Genomic DNA, 18,984 nt, shown 5'->3' with positions numbered 1-18,984 from the left:
CTTGCAGGGATAGAGCTCTGGCTGAACAGAGGGGAGAGGAGGGGAGACCTCCCCTGTCAGCCGCCACACGCGATCTGTCAGCGCGCGAGCATTGAAATGGAAAAGAGCTCACAAAAGGCCTTCTTCCCTTTGACTTTCCCTCTCCACGGGGCAAAGGGGGGGGCGGGGGGGGGCGGGGGGGGGGGGCTTCTCAGGCGTACTCTTTTGCATCAGCTTGGGGAAGAGAAATACAGATTTTCTTTGCGCGTGAGTGTCTGTGAATGCTTTTAATTCCGCATGCCCCAGCAGCCTTTGGCTTGCAAGGTTTCCTTTCGCTTTGACACGGCTGCTGCAACCTGGCAGGGCTCCGTGTGAGTACCTGGGGGGGATTGGAGGTGGTGGTGGAGGGCGGAGGGGGGCGGAGTGTAGAACAGTGTGTCCATGTCAGGTACAGTGAAATGTCCTGGAGGCCCCTCGGCAGCAGCCCTCACTAAATCAGTCAGCACACCACAGCCCGGCAGGGTTGAGGGGGTTATTACATTGCAGAGAGCAACATCGGAGGAGGGCTGGCTGCAGCTCATTATGCAGGTGCTTGACTCCACAGCTGCACAGCTCTCTGCAGACAGGGAGTGCAATGGCAGAATGCAGTGGCAGAATGTACAAGCAGTGGCGTTTATTGCCTGTGTCCCTTAGAGCACAGGCAAGCAGAGTGGAGCAGAGTTTTGGACTGCGTGGTGCCCCATGCTGTATAGTGGGTGTTCTGGGAGCTCTCTTCCTTGTGCGGGTACCCCTCTCTTTGACAGGCGTCAGCAGGGCTGTCCTTCCCCCCTGTGTGAGAGGATTGGACATAGTAGCCCCACTGGCTTTGTGCTGGTCTGTACCTTGCTGATCTCCATCTCTCTCCCAAGCAAGAGAAGTCATCTGTTTGCAAGAGATTGACCTGCCTTGGGCTCACTTCGCGTAGGGTCTGTACTCCCAAAGTTGATTTCATTTTCTGTAATCCGAATATTTAACAGCCGGGCGTTCCTACCATATTGTCACATTTAGTGTCCGTACCTGAAAGCTGGAGGGTAGGGAGCAGTGTGATTCTGCAGCAGGAGATTAGAGAGCAGTCACAACCCGCTGTCACACAGAGGAGTGACACACGACCGTCCCCACATCAGTGCAGAAGGCAGACTTACTTAGGGATTAGCCCTTTTCACTCCTTGTGTTTCTTGTAATAAAAAAAAGCAGACCGGGGATTCATACACGCTGCTGTGTAAAAATAGCAGTGTTGTAAGCGTGGGGATGTATTTAGAGGCAGCGCCGCCGTGGGGTGTACCTGTCTGCTGCAAAGCTGCATGTGTGCGTGTTCTCTAGCAGAGCTAATCAAATCTGCATGCGACCGCACTGCATCTGTCTCAGGGAAAAGCGCAGGTCTAGTTCGGTGACGACACGAGGCACTGCTGGACACGTCGGCGCCAAATTGAGCAAGACAGATATGCTCTCCGCCTCTTGCCTGACTGTGTTTGTGTACATGTGTGCCGCGATCGTTATGATGTCATTTATTTATGCGCGAACTGGGATGGACTGTAATAATAATAATGTTCGAGGGGGAGGGGGCGCAGGATGGAGAATGGTGTAGATAGGAAGGCGATAGGAGAGGGGAGGGAGAGGGAAACCGTGTCTGTGCTGTAATGCACCAACCCCCCGCCCCCGAAGGGAAGGGGTGCAGGCGAGTCATTCATTCAGCCTGATCAATGGCGCTAGTAAGGGGTGCATGGGTGAAAGCAGGGCTTGTGGCTCCCTCCTCCCCAAACCTACCCCCCCCCCCCTTCCACTGAAAGGCATCTTATGCAGAGGAGTTGAAAGGCTGCACAGTGCTGGTTTCACAAAGAGACAGGCTCCGTCACTACAGCTCGGTCAATAGCCAGAGCACTCTCTCATACCACATTCAGGCCTCAGCTGCACTGGGGACACAAGGCACTAATATCTGTGATTATCCCTGAAAGAGACATGAACGCAGGCCTGCTGGTAATTTCAAAATGAATAGGAACAGATTAAGCATTTTGAACTTCCAGTGGCAATCTGCGAAAGTGAACACAACAAGGGTTACAAAAAGCTGAGCTTTTGTCAGTAAATTAGCCTCTCGCTATAAATGTGGAAGTGTAACAGAATAGCTTAATGGCTTTTCATGTCACATCTGTCCAACTGTGGAGAGACAGCATGGGGACATAGAGGCATAGCTGGTTGAGTTGGGCTGGGGGGTGGTTTCGACCGGGGGGGGGGGGGCGGCGGTTTTGAACTGGGTGAGCAGTAGGGGGTTTTGTGGGGGGGCGCGGCAGTAAGAGAGGTGTCACTGCTCCTCATAGGGTGCCAGGTTGTGTGGGGTGGGGGCCAGCCGTATCAGTGAGTATTGATGAAGTGCGAGCGCGAGCAAGGCTCGGGAGAGGCCACCACCAGCCGCGGTGCTGAACGTAACCATTCATCGCCGGTGCGCCGCGTTTGCCAAAAGGCAGAGCGAGCTAGCGAAGGGGGGAAGGGGGGGAGGGGGGGCCCTGTGGGCACGAGGGGAGGAGTGCGGAGAGCACTGTTACATAAGTGCTGGAAAAAAAAGGAATTCAGCCACCACGACACACTGCCCCCTTTTCCAAAGGCGCGGTGGGCTCCCCCTAATCCCCCTAGTTTAGGCCCTCCCGACGGTGTGCAGCCACAGCGGAGTGGCGCGGGAGGTCAGAGCCGCAGGGACTGAACAGGCCCCGCTTGGGTCGGCTTCTCAAAGCTGCGTTCCCGCGGCCCGGCCTCGGCCGGCGGGCCTTTTGAAAAGCCATTTTGAGAAGCTGCCGCTGAGCACGACCCTGCTGTAGTCAACCACGGCAGTTCGGCTTAGGCCAGAATTTAATGATGTGAGCAAATCCTGCCAACCTGGCCCCTCGTGCGTGTGTCTGGGAGAGGACAGGGAGAGGGTGCCTCCGCACGCAGGGCTTGTGCGGTTAAGTGCAGCTGCTAATGAAACACGCATGAACGAAACACGCTCACATGTGTGAAACGTGTGAAGGAGTGTGGGCCGCAGGTGTTGGCTGACGTGCTCCGATTCTCCCAAACTGATGTGTGTGCTGAGGCGTGTGTTCCTTTGTGCGTGCATGTGTGGCTGTGTGCCTGTGTGCCTTTTTTCCCCTGAAATTACGGCATTTTCCAGCTACAGGAAGTGGCCACCCTGTCCTCCTTTGTTCCCATGGTGACAATGAATATAGGGGTTACATGATGTGTGACAGGCTGTGGTGACTGACACCCCCATTGTTTGGCTTCAGTAGAGGTGCTGCTCTTGCGTGGACAGAGTTCAGAGGAATCAAGAACACTGCCCAGCTAGCGTGTATACACGGCGTTCAATGTTACAATGAATCAGTTTCAGTGAATCACAGCTTACAATATAAACTGAAGCTCGTGGCTTTTATCATGTAAAACAATCCAGAAAATAATAAATAAAAACTTGCCCTGTAATGACAGATTTAGTAGCTGTACTTTGTAATAATTTATGCACTCCCCTAGCAGTATGAGTTGAAATAAGGCCTGGCCCCCTCTTGTTCTGTATATAGCCATTGCTCTCTCCGCACACACCCTGGAGGCTTGTGGGGCATTTATATACGATGACTTCATTCCAGAGCACAACCCCTCCTTTTTGTCCTCGCATATGTGGGTTTCTTTTTTCAATTAAAGGGACAGAGTGGTCTTGAGCAAATAGAGGGTTTTTCTAACCAGAAATATGTAAACAGCATTTTACATCGGAAAATGTGAAGCACTCAGTCCAAAAACCCCAAACCTTGGTTTCTTGTTTTTTTTTTTTTTTCCTTTTTCTCGGTTGCGCTTCGTTTAATGAAGGACTGCGCAATCATGGTTCGGTGATGAATTTGTGAGTATGTAGGCCAGAGAGCACGGAATAGTTTCCTGCAGCGTGCCGCATCCTGTCCGTTCTCTCTCTCCCCGCTCTCCGCACGTCATGGTCTGCGCGCTCGCCTCCCCCGCCGTGGGTGTGGGAGGGTCCGGGGCTGCGCGGGATCCGCCGGGGGAAGGGTATCGCTTTCCCAGCCTGCCCCGGGGCCCACCCCAGAGTGTGTGATATCAGCATTAAGGAATGGGCCGTGGCAGGGGGAAGTGGCCCATGCTGGGGCTAATTGAGTCAAAGCCTCTGCAGCTCCCCGGCTGGGATTAGCGCCGACATCGGCATGACAACAGGCCCTCCTGAGCGATGATGTCACTGGGGCCTTGCCGCTGAATGGGGTTACTCAGGGTGTGAGTGGAGAGTTGGGGGGGGTGGGGTTTGGGGGGGGGGTGGGGGATGGAAGGAAGGGGTTGTGGGGAGTGGGATGGTGGAAAAGGGGGGGGGGGGTTGCTTTAGCACGGCTCCATATGGCGGGTGAACTTTGACAGCGTGTGTCAGCGTGTATTTGCGCAAAGGTAAGCGAGCAGCTGCTGAACTGGAGGGTGAAAAACTCAGCGGGCCAATACGGGTCCTCTCCTAAAAAACTGACAGGCCAGATACCGCCCGCTTGCCTGCCTGCCTGTCTGCATGCATGTGGAGAGATGATGTCATCTCGCTTGGCCGTTGCCATTAATAGCTGGAAACAGACAGCCCTTCACTCTGGACTTAAAGGGCCAGTCACCAGGAAAAACAAGCAGTTACAGCAGTTACAGGCTCATTGCACTGCAATAGCCCCAGTCCTTACACGTCTGCACGCGTCAGGCAGCGCTCAATAATGGCTGACGACAGAGGTTGAGAAAACATTCGTCCAATCATCAGCACCCCCATCTAAAACCCCTGCCCGAAGTGGCGCACAATGAACCGGGAGCCAGACGGGGGGGGGGGGGGGGGGGGGGGGTTTGAAAGGCCTGTATCTTTATTTGATAATGACATGGATTGTGTATCTGGTGAGGCCTGATGGAGCCTGTCATTGTGGCAGATTCTCATTACGCAAACTGACTCATTAAGCTCAGGGACGGTTTTCCCTTTTGTCTGATTCACCCGCGCTCTGAGAATCAGCGCGCTAACAGTACGCGTGGCCTCATGCGGTGATCTCACAGGGCGTTCCTCACAGCTCAGCACCTGCCCTGCAAAACCTGTACGCTGGGATTGGGGCCCGTGCATTCAAGTCCTCGTCTAGGCCCATACCATTAACAGATGCCAATTAACAGATACTGACAACCTTCTGTGAGGTTTAAAAAACATATTTATACATACTTAGGAGAAAGGCTAAATGTCATTTTTAAAACTCCTGTATTGCATTCAAGCCAGCAGAGTGTCTGATCCAAGTGCCTAGAGCAGCTGCGTTCTTCCCGGAGTGAGGGGTGGGGGGTTTGGTAGGGGGGAATCTGACATAGAGTCTGGCCCCCCGAGACAGCTGGGGGCAAAGGGGCAGAAGAGTCAGGCAGGTGCACGGGGCAGCATGCTGACAGAACGACAAGCACATGAAACACTTTTCTTTCCCTTTGCTCCCTTTATCATCTCTCCTCCTTCTTCCTTTCAGTCTTTCTTTTTTTTTTTTACCCCTGTTGTCTCTTAGCTCATGCATTTCTATCTCGCCTTAACTCATCTCGTCTTTCATCCCTCGTTAATTATATTCCCCCAGTCCGGCTCCTCTCCCTCTCTCTCTCTCTCTCTCTCTCTCTCGGCACGCATTAAGTCAGGGCTCTATTCAGCTCTGCCCCGCGTCTCTTTCTCTATGGACTCAGTGTCTCGGAGACTTGCGGTCCAAGGTTGAGCAGTAATCCGAGGTGATGTCATTGCTCCGACTGCCTGCCTTACTTGGAAGCGGGGCTAATGTGTCCCAGATTTTGAAAAGCTGATTCCAGATCAGATTTTTTAAATGGATCTGGTTGGCTCATGTTTTCCTCAAAGTGCTCCCTGTGCTAACCAAGGTCATTCTGTCTTCCCTTTTTCTCCTCCAGTTTTAGAACTAGCACAGCTGATTTGTGAGCCGTTAGTGCTTTATTAATGCGTGGTGCATTCATATGCGTGCCCATAAGTGCATGTGTGTAGTTGGACAGCAGGAATGGGGGACAAATACATTTGTGAGTATCTTTATAGGATAATAACTAACTATAAGTATCTTTATAGGATAGTAGTACTTCTGATATGTTTGTGAGTGTATATGCTACATATATACAATAAAGGGTGTGTGGGTGTGTGCATGTGTGCACATGTGCTTGTGTGTGTGTGTGCGCGCGTGTCTGTGTGTATACATGTGTGTGTGTGCGTGCGTGTGTGTGTTTGCGTGTCTGTGTGTATACATGTGTGTGTGTGTGTGTATACATGTGTGTGTGTGTGGTTGTCAGGGGGAATTGGCTGGGCTCTCTGCAGAGGTCTCCTCAGTGCTGCTGCACCTGTGGCCTGCTTCATTCCCTCATCCTGATGCAATTGTCAAGGAGAGGAGATGAGGTCATGCAGGAAAGAGAGCCGGGAGAAACAGACGCCGAAACCAGATCCGCTCCACTTTTAAAGGGCCCGCGTTTTGCTTTCACTGCTGCCCAAGAAACACTCACTTCTCTCTGCCCTCCTCATTTACTCTTGAAATATGTACACAGACTTTCTACAAAATTCAAAACCACTCTGAAACAAATCGTGTAGGTTTGAACGTTCAAACTTTTACATACAGTGCCAATGGTTTGGGTGAAGGGTCACAAATGCTGAACAATGCCGGCCTGTGAATGCAGATTTGGTACGCCTCATGTTGGTCAGCAGGCAGGATGTTGTCTTCTTGTGTGGAAGTGGAATGTGTTCCCATAGGAATACTGGTACAGTTGTGTGCATTTTGATACAAGAGGAAGCCCTTTACAGTAGAGTGAGTCAGGCTCTTGGTTTCAAACCAGTCCTGTATTCACAGGGTCGACTGGTATGAGAATTACAACTGATCGTCAGTGTGCACACAGTAAAGTGTGACTTCAAAGCCATGAATTATACAACTGTTGTTGACAGTTCCTCCACTGTGTCACTGCCTCCGGCATGGTTCTCTACCATCACTGTATAGCACTCATCACATTGCTCCCAGTGGTGACAAGGTGACAATTATGCCTGTCTCTTAAAGTAATAAAGTGTAGGTCAAACTTTGCTTTTACCAGTGGCGGAAGCCTAAAAAGTCATTAAATCGCTGTCTTTGCTGTGTAATTTTTTAAGTTTTTAAATCTGTAAGCTTATTTTTAAGCTTATTGCTTGCTGGCAGCTACTTTAGACTGAGTCACTGGAACATCCTCCTGATTATTCATAGGGACGATTATTTCTTAGTAGTTACGCCTCATATCTGTAGGGACCGACAGCGCTGTGTTTGACCATGAGTGGAACGTTCTCTGTTCCTTAATGAGGGACGTTTACATGGTCATGTAGTCCTCTGTCAGACCAGTAATTGACCCATGCTACTCTGTCTGTGTCTGATCCACAGGGGGGTTTGCGGCCTTCTCCTCCTGCTTCCCAGCCCTGTGTGAGGGCAAGCCGGCCACCATCCTTCCCATGAGCCTCTCCCAGCCCTGCTTACCGGTGGCCAACGTGGGCCCGACGCGCATCCTGCCACACCTCTACCTGGGCTCTCAGAAGGATGTACTCAACAAGGTGAGGGGAAAGGCACTAGCCAGTCACAACTGAGGCCAGGCAGATGTCAGTAATCTCATGTAAGGATCTGCTGTGTAACATAGTGGCTGAGGAGCTGAGGCTTTTACCCAGAGGATGAGTACAATTTAGGATTTAATCCTTGAGTATAATTTAGGATTTAATTTTTTTATGGAAGTCACCCAGGAAAATAATGTGGATAGCAAACGAAAATGTCACATGCTTGTCTTTCAGTGTGCAGTTGCCACACATGTAAAATCAGGGGTGCAGTGTGCTCTCAGGGTTAGCGAACGTCAGTGTGTCTCTCCTTTTCCTGAGCTATCTGGAACGGGAGAGGTTGTGGTTTCTGCAAAGCGCTCTGCACATCTGAACTTCAAAAAGGTGTAATTGGTTCCCTTATGGGTGTTAGTGTGGAAAAAATGACATCATTAGGTGGGCGTGGGGTGTTCTGGAACGTTTTAAAACGCAGCACAGAGGAGGTAACCTGCAGCAGCAGCCAGATGCCAGTTGGAGCCACAGAGTCCTCCGCCCCCCTTTTTCCCCTGTCTCTTTTTATGTGGTGTGTTATTAATTGCGTATTTGGAGTCTGCCCAGCTATTGTTGCTAAATTAGAACAACTTAGCCTCCTAACACATTTTGATGAAAAAAAAAATCAGTATAGCGATGAGGTGTGCGGGTGTTACTTCAAGTGTTAACCTGTTAATTGAGCTGCATTACCTTGCTTACCATTTTTTTTTTTTGCATAAAATCAGGAAATGGTGGTATTTATATGCAGTGTAAAAGTTAGTTCTTGAGCCAGGAGGCAAATGTTTTCATGGCGTTTTTGCTTCCAGCTCTGCGTTTAGACCTACAGGGATGTTGCCGTTTGAAACTGTGGGCAGCCTTGTGAAGGTGTCTCCACCTCATGTGTGTGTGGAATTCAGTGAGGTCATTAAGAAAACATAGCGTGCAATGCCACAGAGATGGCATCTTTGATGTAAGGTTGTTTTAAATACCAGCCCTGTCAGAGTGATGACCGACGGCTGTGTAAAGCATTTTATCATCGCGTGTCATCAGCCCCCCCCACACACACACAAATGCCTTCTGCAGACTCCTTCCCCGCATGAATTATTCACAAACGACCTGTGGAAGGGAATGTCTTGTCAGCCTGAGTTGTCAAGTCTTGAAAGGATAAGTGCCTGGATGTGTCGTCTTTGATTTCCCCGTGGCTGAGGCGTGGTGAGAACAGAGGTGATCCCCTGCTTTTCCTCTCTCTCTCTCAAACCCAGGACCTGATGACGCAGAACAGCATCACGTACGTGCTGAACGCCAGCAACACGTGCCCCAAGCCGGACTTCATCTGCGAGAGCCACTTCATGCGCATTCCCGTCAATGACAACTACTGCGAGAAGCTGCTGCCCTGGCTGGACAAGACCAACGACTTCATCGGTAAGGAGGTGCACTGAGACCGCTGCGCACACCCCTAATGACCTCATCTTGAGCACAACCGTGAAACACAGCCCACATTCCATGATAGCTGCGACTGGCCGGGGAGGCATGCGCAGTGGGCTGTTTGCGTGGCTTTGCCATTGGTTCACTGACGAGAGGGACATGTGATCATGTTCTGTAAAGGTGTCATTGTCGCTGTCAACTTGCTGTGTTCTGGCCTGCTCTTGGTTTGTTACAGAACATGCCTGATCTGTTTTAGTCTGTTAACACTTTTCTACCCTCCTGCAGACAAAGCTAAGGTGTCCAACTGCCGGGTCATCGTTCACTGTCTGGCGGGAATCTCCCGGTCGGCTACCATCGCCATCGCCTACATCATGAAGACAATGGGCTTAACGTCGGATGACGCCTACAGGTAAAGCACTCCTCAAATGCTGACCTTAAACTGCTCATTTAAAAAGAAGCGTCGGCATCTTGGCATGCAGGTTCTGTGCTGGTCTGTCACACTAAATGACATAAGCCTTTGCCCTTTGTGTGTTGAGCAATGTAAAGACATGACAAAGGACAGACAATGCTGCTGTAAATACACAGAGAACATCAGCTTGTGCTGTCACAAGGGCCCATATGTGCTTAGAGAGATGGTGGCTGAGTCTGTTATTCTGTCTTCAAGGTTCGTGAAAGACCGCAGGCCTTCGATCTCCCCCAACTTCAACTTCCTGGGTCAGTTGCTGGAGTTCGAGAAGGGCCTGAGGCTGCTGAAGGCCCTGTCCTCGGGCCCCGGGAAGCCTGTGGCAGAGCGGCAGGAGGAGGAGGAGCCGGAGCCCAAGCCCTGGGAGACCAGCGGGAGAGTTGTCCTGGAGAGCAGGCTCTCAGAGCGCGAGCAGGAGAGCCAGGAGGCCGAGTCCAAGCTGCCGTCCCCCACCTCACTGCAGCAGGGCCTCAACGGCCTGCACCTGTCTGCCGAGCGCATCCAGGACACCAACCGGCTCAAGCGCTCCTTCTCCCTCGACATCAAGTCGGCCTACGCCCCCAGCAGCTGCCCACGGGCCACCCCCGCCCTGGCTGTCACCCCTGTTGACTCCGAGGACGTCCCCAAGCTCTGCAAGCTGGACAGCCCGGAGGCGTCCAACGGCGTGTGTCAGTTCTCGCCGGTGGCAGACAGCCCCGGGGAGTCTCCGGGCGGCGGGGAGTCCAGGCCGCGACAGAGGAGGAAAGGGAAGGCGGCGGGCAGTGCCGGCAGCTCCCCAGCCCACTCGCTCAGCCTGAGCTTCGGCCGTGGTGGGCCAATGAGCAAGAGCCCCAGCCTGGACGAGAACCTGAAGGCCTCGCTCCTGCTGACCCTGCCCGGCCTGGGCTCCGGTGGGGCCTGGACCAAGCACAGGGACACGGCGCAGGCCACCACACCTGGCACGCCCACGGGCGACGCGCCCTGGTACTTCGGCGCAGAGCCGGCGGCGGCGGGCGGGGCTGCCGTGCGCTTCGGGAGCGGCTCCGCCTATGTTGCGTTCGGCTGCAGCGGGCTGGCGGGCGGCTGTGAGGCCGTGCGTCTCCGGGAGAAGGTCCAGGACCGGCGGGATGGGCGGGGCAGCTGGCACGAGGACGCCCCCGGCAGCGGCGGCAGCAACAGCGGCGGCGGCACTGACAAGCAGTACAAGCGCCGCAGCTGCCAGATGGAGTTCGAGGAGGGCATCTCCGAGACGCGGTCCCGCGAGGAGCTGGGGAAGATTGGCAAGCAGTCCAGCTTCTCCGGGAGCATGGAGGTCATCGAGGTGTCCTGACACACCAGCCCACAGACTGCAAAGGACTCACCGAAGCGGGGACTGCTATCGGGAGGCATGGGGACACGTGAGGGACGGGTTGGGGAGGGGGGGGTTAATTTATATTATAAATATATTTTTTGTTTGTTTGTGTTTAAAACTCAAAGAAATTTGACTCTGACAAATGGACAGATCTGTAGGACAGGTCTGGACAGAGCTGTAGGCCTCTGAGTATGCCTGAACAGCGGAGGGATCAGACGGCCGTGTCTCCGGCATGTCTCAAGCACAAAGACACGCCGGATCCGAGAGGACGGCACTGACACTGGCAGTCACATGCTGCAAAAACTATGCTAAGCGAAAGCACACCTATCAGGAAAACCCATTCGATTCCCCCCCTCAGGATGGGATGCAACAACAGTGTTCGCGCACTGCTTTACCAATGCCATGGTGTGGAGAAGGAAGGACAGCCAAGTCTGTCACAATCGCTTCTGCAACGGTGTTACAAAATACTGAGTCAGAGAAGTGCCACGCATTCAGGCCTAGGAACAGCAAAGGACTCTATCTCTCTATGGTCTGTCTGCAATGGCACTTGGTACTGTACCAGATGAAGGATGCTCTATGTGAGAATTTGCATAATTCCCACAATCCCCTTGTAAATCAGCGGTGAGCGAGGCACACTGAACTGTAGAACTCACCGTGGTGTATGCACACAGATGGAGCTCACATGCATTTCAAGGATGCAGGCAGCGACAATGTTCCACGGCATACCTTTGTTTCCCAGTGTTACTGAATTCACAGCCGCAAAGTTTCAGATGTAAAGATGTTTTCTCTGTAATTCAAGTGAGAGGCGCACCAGCGATGCGCTCTCCGCGAAGTTCCCACAACTCCAAATGTACAATTGAGCGTGCTCAGAGCGGCTGGGTACCGACAGACAAGCTGTGTCCAAACAGCACTAAGCTTTATATATACATGCATTCAGAATTTTACTGCAGTTTTAATGGACATTTGATATTTTTCTCCATTATGGTTTTAATTTATTTTATCTGTTCATTCTGGCAATGAGAAATAGAATAATGTTTGTGGATTTCTTTTTAGTTTTACTGTATGGTATTTATGAAACACAATATGAACACACAAACACACGCGCACATACACACACGCACACACACACAGACAACTTCAAGCAATACAAGGTGTTTCTCTTTATCTTCTCTTTTTTCCTTCTTCGTCAGCAGTGGAGATCAAGATCTTGGGTGTTTGTCTGGCATTTTAATGCACTTTTGTCTTTCTTTTAAAAACAAACTGAATCCATTGCTCATAGATATCCCAAAGTTGGCTGCAAGTTGACGTTTCTCCCATGGTACTGCTGGCTACTCAAACATTGCATCAGCCTGAATTTTGCACTGCAGATATCAACCCTTCCACCAAGCATTGTGCACACCTAAGGGTTAGAGGTGGCTGAATGCTGTAATATCATTTTTGTTTTGTACTTACAGCATTTAAGACGAGGAAGGGTGACAGGGAGACTATGGGATTGTTCCAGTTAATTAATCCATTATTTCAGCATTGTGTTTATATATATATATGTACATTTGTTAACTTGTGCTCACCAAGATGAGACAACATTACAAGATGGCATTAGATACAAAGCAAGCACTTCCTGGAGTTTTCACTCAATGCAATGGCACAGCAATGGCACAGAAGCTTCAAACATGCAAAAATAAAAAGGGTAAGGAGAGCAAGCAGTCTGAGGTGCAAGACTTGTCCCAAGGTGACTGGCTCGGAGTATGCATTCTCCAAAAATAGCTGAAAATAGCTACTGCAGGGAGCTGGTAGCTGCAGTTACCTGACTCACACAATGGGATCGGAGGGTGTGCTTCTGAGACACTGTATTTAAAATGTATATTTAATAACAAAACCCAATTGCAGTAGGATGCATCTCACTACAAGCTGTATGACGTACTCCCCCTCCAACGGCGTGTGCCACGTGAGTTTGCATTCTTCAGCACGGTGCTGTTGAAACAGGCAGAAGCCAGTAAAGTATTCCCCCCCCCAAGATGTTGCACCCTGCACTGCAACCTCCCAGGAAAAGAAACCACAGTTAACTTTTGTTGATCTCAGGGGATCTCCAGTGAGCCAAACCCACTCTCAGACACTCTGAGTACATTAGCACTGTACAGGTCCCACTGTCATCCTCTCGCTCCTCACTAACTCTCTCCCAAAGATATAAGGGTTTGGTTTGCGCAGACGTGAATGGCATCGCTCCCCTTGCAGATCAAACACTTTATATTTTACATTTAAGCTCTTCTTGTATGGCAACCTTTGACCTTTGACCTCTTTGTGCTACTGTAAGTTCAGACCTGGATTGACTGTGTCCTGTTTTTTTTCCTTGTGTGAGACATTTCTTTCTCTTTGTTTTCTCCTCTGAATATATTTTTAAATATTGTTATTATTATTATTTAAAACCTATGTAATGAAAAGATGCAGGCTGTCCTGATCATTATAGTTGTTATTGATGTTTATTATTATTGTTATTATTATTATATTGTACATAGCAACATACCTAAAATGGATGAATTTAGTTAACTTTATAAAAAAAAATTCAGATACCTTAGGCTGCTTGATGCAAAATACCTCAGGTTCATTCTAAAGGCTTTTTCCTCCCCTTGTACTTGTTTTGTGAAAATGAAACAAAAAATACAAGCAAAAAAAAAACAAACCATATTCATCTCAGGTGTGTTTTTATCTTAAAAATGTGTCACATTCTACAGGATACTTGGCATTATTTAACAATTCATGTACTATTTAAGGATGTTTATAATACGCTATAAAAACTTCAAAATCATATTTTTTATCATCTTTTAAATAATACAAGCTTTTAGTCAAGGAAAACAAATTCAGATTTAAAGTATTCCAGCTTTACCATGAGTAACTTGTGATTCCAATATGTAACAGTGCATATGTATCACAGAATGCAATGTATCTGTCACGTACCGATGTGTCTTGGCAGGCAGCATCTCAAAACAGAGCTGTTTTGTTAACATTCACCTTTCTCACACCTCTGGCTATACACTGAGTCAGTGGAGGAAGAGAATATAAAATGTTCCCCCTTGAGCACCACAAATACTGAAGGGTTTCAAGTTCAGAAGAAAATTCAATGCTGTTCATTATTCTTATTGTTAATTGAGCCTGATGTGTAACATGCAGCTAATACACAAAGAAATTCATAGTCAAAAGGTTATGGGAGTAAAAAAGACATCAAAGGATATCTGATATAAAGACAAATCATATAACTTCAAACACCTGTCACTGAAGACTGGAATGCTGGAAGTAAACCCTCATAAATATGGGGCAGGAGCACTCAGTAAAGCATGTAGGGCACTGAGACTGTTAAGCTGATCCAGGTTATTCAATGATAATATCATATAATTAGATTGTATCCGCTCAGCACTCGCACCAGAAAGATGTAATGCCTCTTCTGTCCACCTCTTCAGTGATATCTATTGACTCTCTACACTCAATGAGAAACCAGGAAGATGTGACACGCACAAGTATGCAGTTGCCCTGTTTTAGACAAGCATGCCGCTGTTTACTGAGGGTCACTGCTGGTGGGATGTCAGATCCGTTTCACACCAGCAAACTAGGTGAAGGAACAAAGATGACACCTGGAATAGCATCATTTGCAGGAATTACTTTGCTTTCTCACTGATTCAAAGGCTTCTGAAGAGCATGAAACCCTTGCGACATGAGTTTACCACTTTTGACACGTTAATCAATCAAATTTTATTTGGTACAATGCTCTCAACCAAAACACTACCTCAGAATGCTTCACATATCACATTCCACATGGGATGTCCTATAAGAACACTTTCCATACATTAACATATTACATAAATGAAATTTATTTTGGAACTCCAGGAATGTACAGAACTGTAAAGTAGAGCCCCACTCTGATTTATGCATTCATTTTAACTGTCTAATTTTGAGCCCCAGAAACACAGATTTATGTTTCTTCATAACTGGTAGCTCTTCAGCGGAGATCTTCGTTCCTCTCGCAGGCTAAAGGAGGGCCCTGACTTTTTTGTCTGCCTGCTCCTCTAAATGGGGGTTAATCCTAACCGGTGACAGGGGGAAGCAACGTTTAGATAAGGCATGAGGACAGGCAGCGCTGCTCAGCAAAGCCCTGGTCCTCTGCGCACCACTTCCAGGTCAAGGTGAAAGCAGACGCCACAGGAAAATCCCTCCACCTTCACAGGGCAGATCTCAGCATGAGGCTCTCAGGAGAGAGGACGCTAGGAGGGAGATAGAGTGAGGCTTTATGAACCAATCATAGTGTTTCTTTTCCATTGGAGAATGTCTTTGCATTATTTTACATGAGTCAGTGGCTGACAGCACACAGTATCACCATCAGGTGTGGATTTGGTGGACTCTCACTCTCCAGCCTCTGTTGCAGGGCAGCAGCAGGGACCTACGGCTAGTCAATCCTCAAAACCTGGAAGGTCCTACAGCAGTACTGTATTTCCTTATGCTGTTGTGGGATTTCCGCTAAGCCTGAGGTGTTTCGTTAATATTCTTTCTTGTGATTTTTTCACTCTGCAACAATAGAGCTTTAGCCTAATATCCTTGTTCCTGTTGTTTCTTCTCTCTCAGCTAATTCCTGGCTCTGGGTACTCTGAGCCAACATCTGATTTTACCCTGTTCTACTACTCACACCAGTATCCATGCTTGATTACACTTGTAGATCAGGCTTATTTGTTTTCCAAGAAATGCCTGACCATGAATGGTCAATATGCAGTTAGAATTCACTAGGGATGACTGACACATCTGCCATGATGTCATGCATCTGAACTCCAGTTTCAGTTTATCAGAGGAAGTGATAATTCTTCGTGAAATTCAGCCATTAAGGCTGTCATAGCTGACTTCATACTGCAATGCTGTCTTTCTCGTGAGATATTGTGCACTTAGGAGTTCCAATGTACTACCAGTAAACATAAATCCTCCAGTATAAAAGCTCTTGAAAAGCATAGATATATAGGCCATATACACCCCCACCCCTACACACACACACACTCACACACACACACACACGCACACGCGCACACACACACATACACAGGCATTTTGGGTTGAAGTGTCATGATGATTAAGCAAAACGTCTTCCCAAAGCTACAGAAGTCATGCTTTCCATATTAACAAACCTTTGTCATTCCTTATTGTCCTTATTTCTAAAACTTATATAGATTAGTCATAAACCTTTTTGGCATCAGAAAATGGTAAACACTGGCCACATACACAACATTCATGTGCAGTACACACTATTCAGATCTGAGCACATTTACGTAGTTTGTTTAGGTTTGAATATCATTTAAAAATTACGTTGGCATTAGCTCTTTTCCCTTTGCATAATGGACAAGTAACTGCGTTGACTTTGGGAAAGCCAGTTTTTGGGGGCATATACAGTACTCACCGAGCCTGTTAAGCAGGGTTTAGCTTTTAAATATTATGGCTAGTCTTTCTGTTGCAGTTTTACTTAATCGTTTTTGGCTATGGTTCTAAAAAGGCGTATTTAATACCGCCAGACCGTATTGGTTGGACGATATGTAACAGTATAAATGTCATCTGGCCTCAAGCCAGAAACCAGCATTATTCCAAGAATCACAGAGTAATGAATGAATGAAGCCCACTTATCTGAATCTAAATTCAGCTGCTGCGGCACGTAATGCCATTACCTCGGCCTTTCTCGCATTCAGTCGCGTATCGGGCTCATTAAGATAGCATTGTGTTCCGCAGAATGGCTTTTGTGAGGGGCCTCTGGGGAATTCCTCGCACGTAGAACCGCACAACACGCCATCGTCCGGTGGGTGGCTGAGTCCCCCACACTCTCCCTCATCCTCCCTCGCATCATCTCCGAGAGGCGTTGCAGTGGATAAATGCAGCCACTGCGGGCGATCAATATCAAATGAACTGCGCATCTACCGGCCGCGGCGATCATCACGGACGCGAGTCTCATCTTTGAGTTGGGATATGTGCCGCACCATTGTGAAATCGTGAGTGGATTTCAGGCTCCTGATCGCGATTACCTCACTATCTTTCCAGCGTTAAACGAGATAAATGGATGAGTGTGATAGTAGGATAGTGCTGAACGGTTAACACTAAATTCAGCGCACAGAGAATCTGTGGAGGATATATTTTCTGCTACAGACGCATGAAAGGAGTGAGGACGCTCAGGCTCTTATAGGAATTGCTGGATAGGCGTGGGGTGTCCTTGCATCGGATTGGAACTTGTTTATGCAAGCGCACCTCTCATAACCTTCTGGTGCTAAAGTAAAGCTGTTTACCCGCCCGCTGCCCTCAATTATTAATAAATTCACAAAAAGCAAAATATAGCTTTTCCTTTGAAGCAGCTCTCTTTATTGATTCCACGCTTTGATACGTTGATTTTTCATATGACAGTTATATATTCGCGAAAGTTTATTGACTGATCACTTGATATATGTAATGTATGCAGATTGGCAGGCCCCTTCTTTGACTACACTACACTTGTCTTAGGTGGGCGACTCCTCCAGTCTTTTAAATGGATTGTTCTAATGAAGCAACATCATTAGTTTTGTTTTGAACCAAATCTTGCAAGACCTTGACAGGAATACCTAGTCAGTTCCTTAAAAAAGGGATGACTTCTCCTAATGGTATATGTTATTCTTTCAGCGTGGAGGGTAGGAGTTATTTTATAACAATGAATGAGGAAAACACACAACTTAGCTTACCAAACCTGCTTGGCCAGTGCTAACAGCCCTGCTGAGAGTGTGAGTTATGACACAGTGTGAGAATTTCATATCACAGTTTAGAAATAGGTGTCTAAACATGAAAATGCTACACTGACACTGCAGCAAAAAATCTTCTGCATTGCAGATGTTGCTAATTGCTGAAATGCTCTGACCGATGTTATTAGCCGGCACTGATATTGTTCACTTTTTTCTTCATCACTTTTTCATAAAACCCCTCACTTACGTGGAAGGAACCAGCTCGGTTTAGGGTCTGTGTAGCATAGTTTTAAGGAGCAGGGCTCGTTTTTAAAAAGGTTTTCGGTTTGATTTCCAGCTGGGGCGCTGCTGCTGTAAACTTGGGGAAGGTACCCAAACATTGCCAGTGCTATAAATGGATAACATGTAACAACTGTCACCTATGTGAGTCACTCTGGATGAAAGCATCTGCTAAATGACAATAATGTAATAAATGTGTGTGTGTGTGTGTGTGTGTGGTGTGTGTGTGTGTGTGTGTGTGTGTGTGTGTGTGGTGTGTGTGTGTGTGGTGTGTGTGTGTGTGTATGTGTGGTGTGTGTGTGTGTGTGTGTGTGTGTGTGTGTGTGTGGTGTGTGTATGTGTGGTGTGTGTGTGTGTGTGTGTGTGTGTGTGTGTGTGTGTGTGTGTGTGTGTGTGTGTGTGTGGTGTGTGTATGTGTGGTGTGTGTGTGTGTGTGTGTGTGTGTGTGTGGTGTGTGTGTGTGTGTGTGTGTGTGTGTGTGTGGTGTGTGTATGTGTGGTGTGTGTGTGTGTGTGTGTGTGTGTGTGTGTGTGTGTGTGTGTGTGTGTGTGTGTGTGGTGTGTGTATGTGTGGTGTGTGTGTGTGTGTGTGTGTGTGTGTGTGTGTGTGTGTGTGTGTGTGTGGTGTGTGTGTGTGTGTGTGTGTGTGTGTGTATGCCTGTGCACACGCATGCATGTACATGCATGTATGTGTGTGCGAGGCAAAGACATTGTGTGTTTGTGCGCGCACGGACAGTGGAAGCGGAGCTGTAGAGAAGCTGATTGCTCCCAGGCCTGGTGCCTGAACCCAGACCTTCTATATGGAAAGAGTTAGAGTCTTTACGTCAGCGGCGTGTTCCTCACTTTTCCACTCTCCGGAGCGAGTGACTAACGCTGCCTCACAGCTAAACGGGACCGCTGGACTTTGTTTCCATGAGGTTCTTTCGTCCTTACATAACCCTGGCCCCATGCACTGCTCCTCTTCACTTGATATTACAGAGGAAAAATACTGGAGCAGGCTGGGGGGTGCATGTACTCCTCATGCAAGCTGCAAAATCAAAGTGTGCCCTCACCAAAAAGGAAAGCTTTTCAGTCTGGGTGAATGCTGGATGCAGCCCAATTGCCACTAATGTTAAATTTAAATGCACTTTTTACATATGACAAACCCCCCTTTATTTTGTGTGTGTTCTGCATTTACTTGAATTAGGGGACCACTGAGACCCTGAAAATCT

At 48.5% G+C, this 18,984-nt stretch overlaps 1 protein-coding gene across 2 annotated transcripts in view; it reads left to right on the top strand.

Moving 5' to 3' along the window:
- LOC118787772 (dual specificity protein phosphatase 8-like) overlaps window positions 1–12,928 on the top strand; it is a 54,469-nt gene extending 41,541 nt beyond the window's left edge. For both annotated transcript variants that reach the window (XM_036543442.1, XM_036543443.1), the window contains 4 exons: window positions 7,389–7,555; window positions 8,821–8,980; window positions 9,269–9,392; window positions 9,648–12,928. In XM_036543442.1, the coding sequence (XP_036399335.1) occupies window positions 7,389–7,555; window positions 8,821–8,980; window positions 9,269–9,392; window positions 9,648–10,755 (1,559 nt within the window). In that variant the 3' untranslated portion in view covers window positions 10,756–12,928. The remainder of the gene's footprint in view (window positions 1–7,388; window positions 7,556–8,820; window positions 8,981–9,268; window positions 9,393–9,647) is intronic.
- The last annotated feature ends 6,056 nt before the right edge of the window (window positions 12,929–18,984 follow it).

This window comes from Megalops cyprinoides, chromosome 13, assembly GCF_013368585.1.
Source record: "Megalops cyprinoides isolate fMegCyp1 chromosome 13, fMegCyp1.pri, whole genome shotgun sequence".
In the NCBI taxonomy this organism is placed as follows: Eukaryota; Metazoa; Chordata; class Actinopteri; order Elopiformes; family Megalopidae; genus Megalops; species Megalops cyprinoides.
Note: the sequence above shows the minus strand (reverse complement) of the source record. Positions and strands in the feature narration are given on the sequence as shown.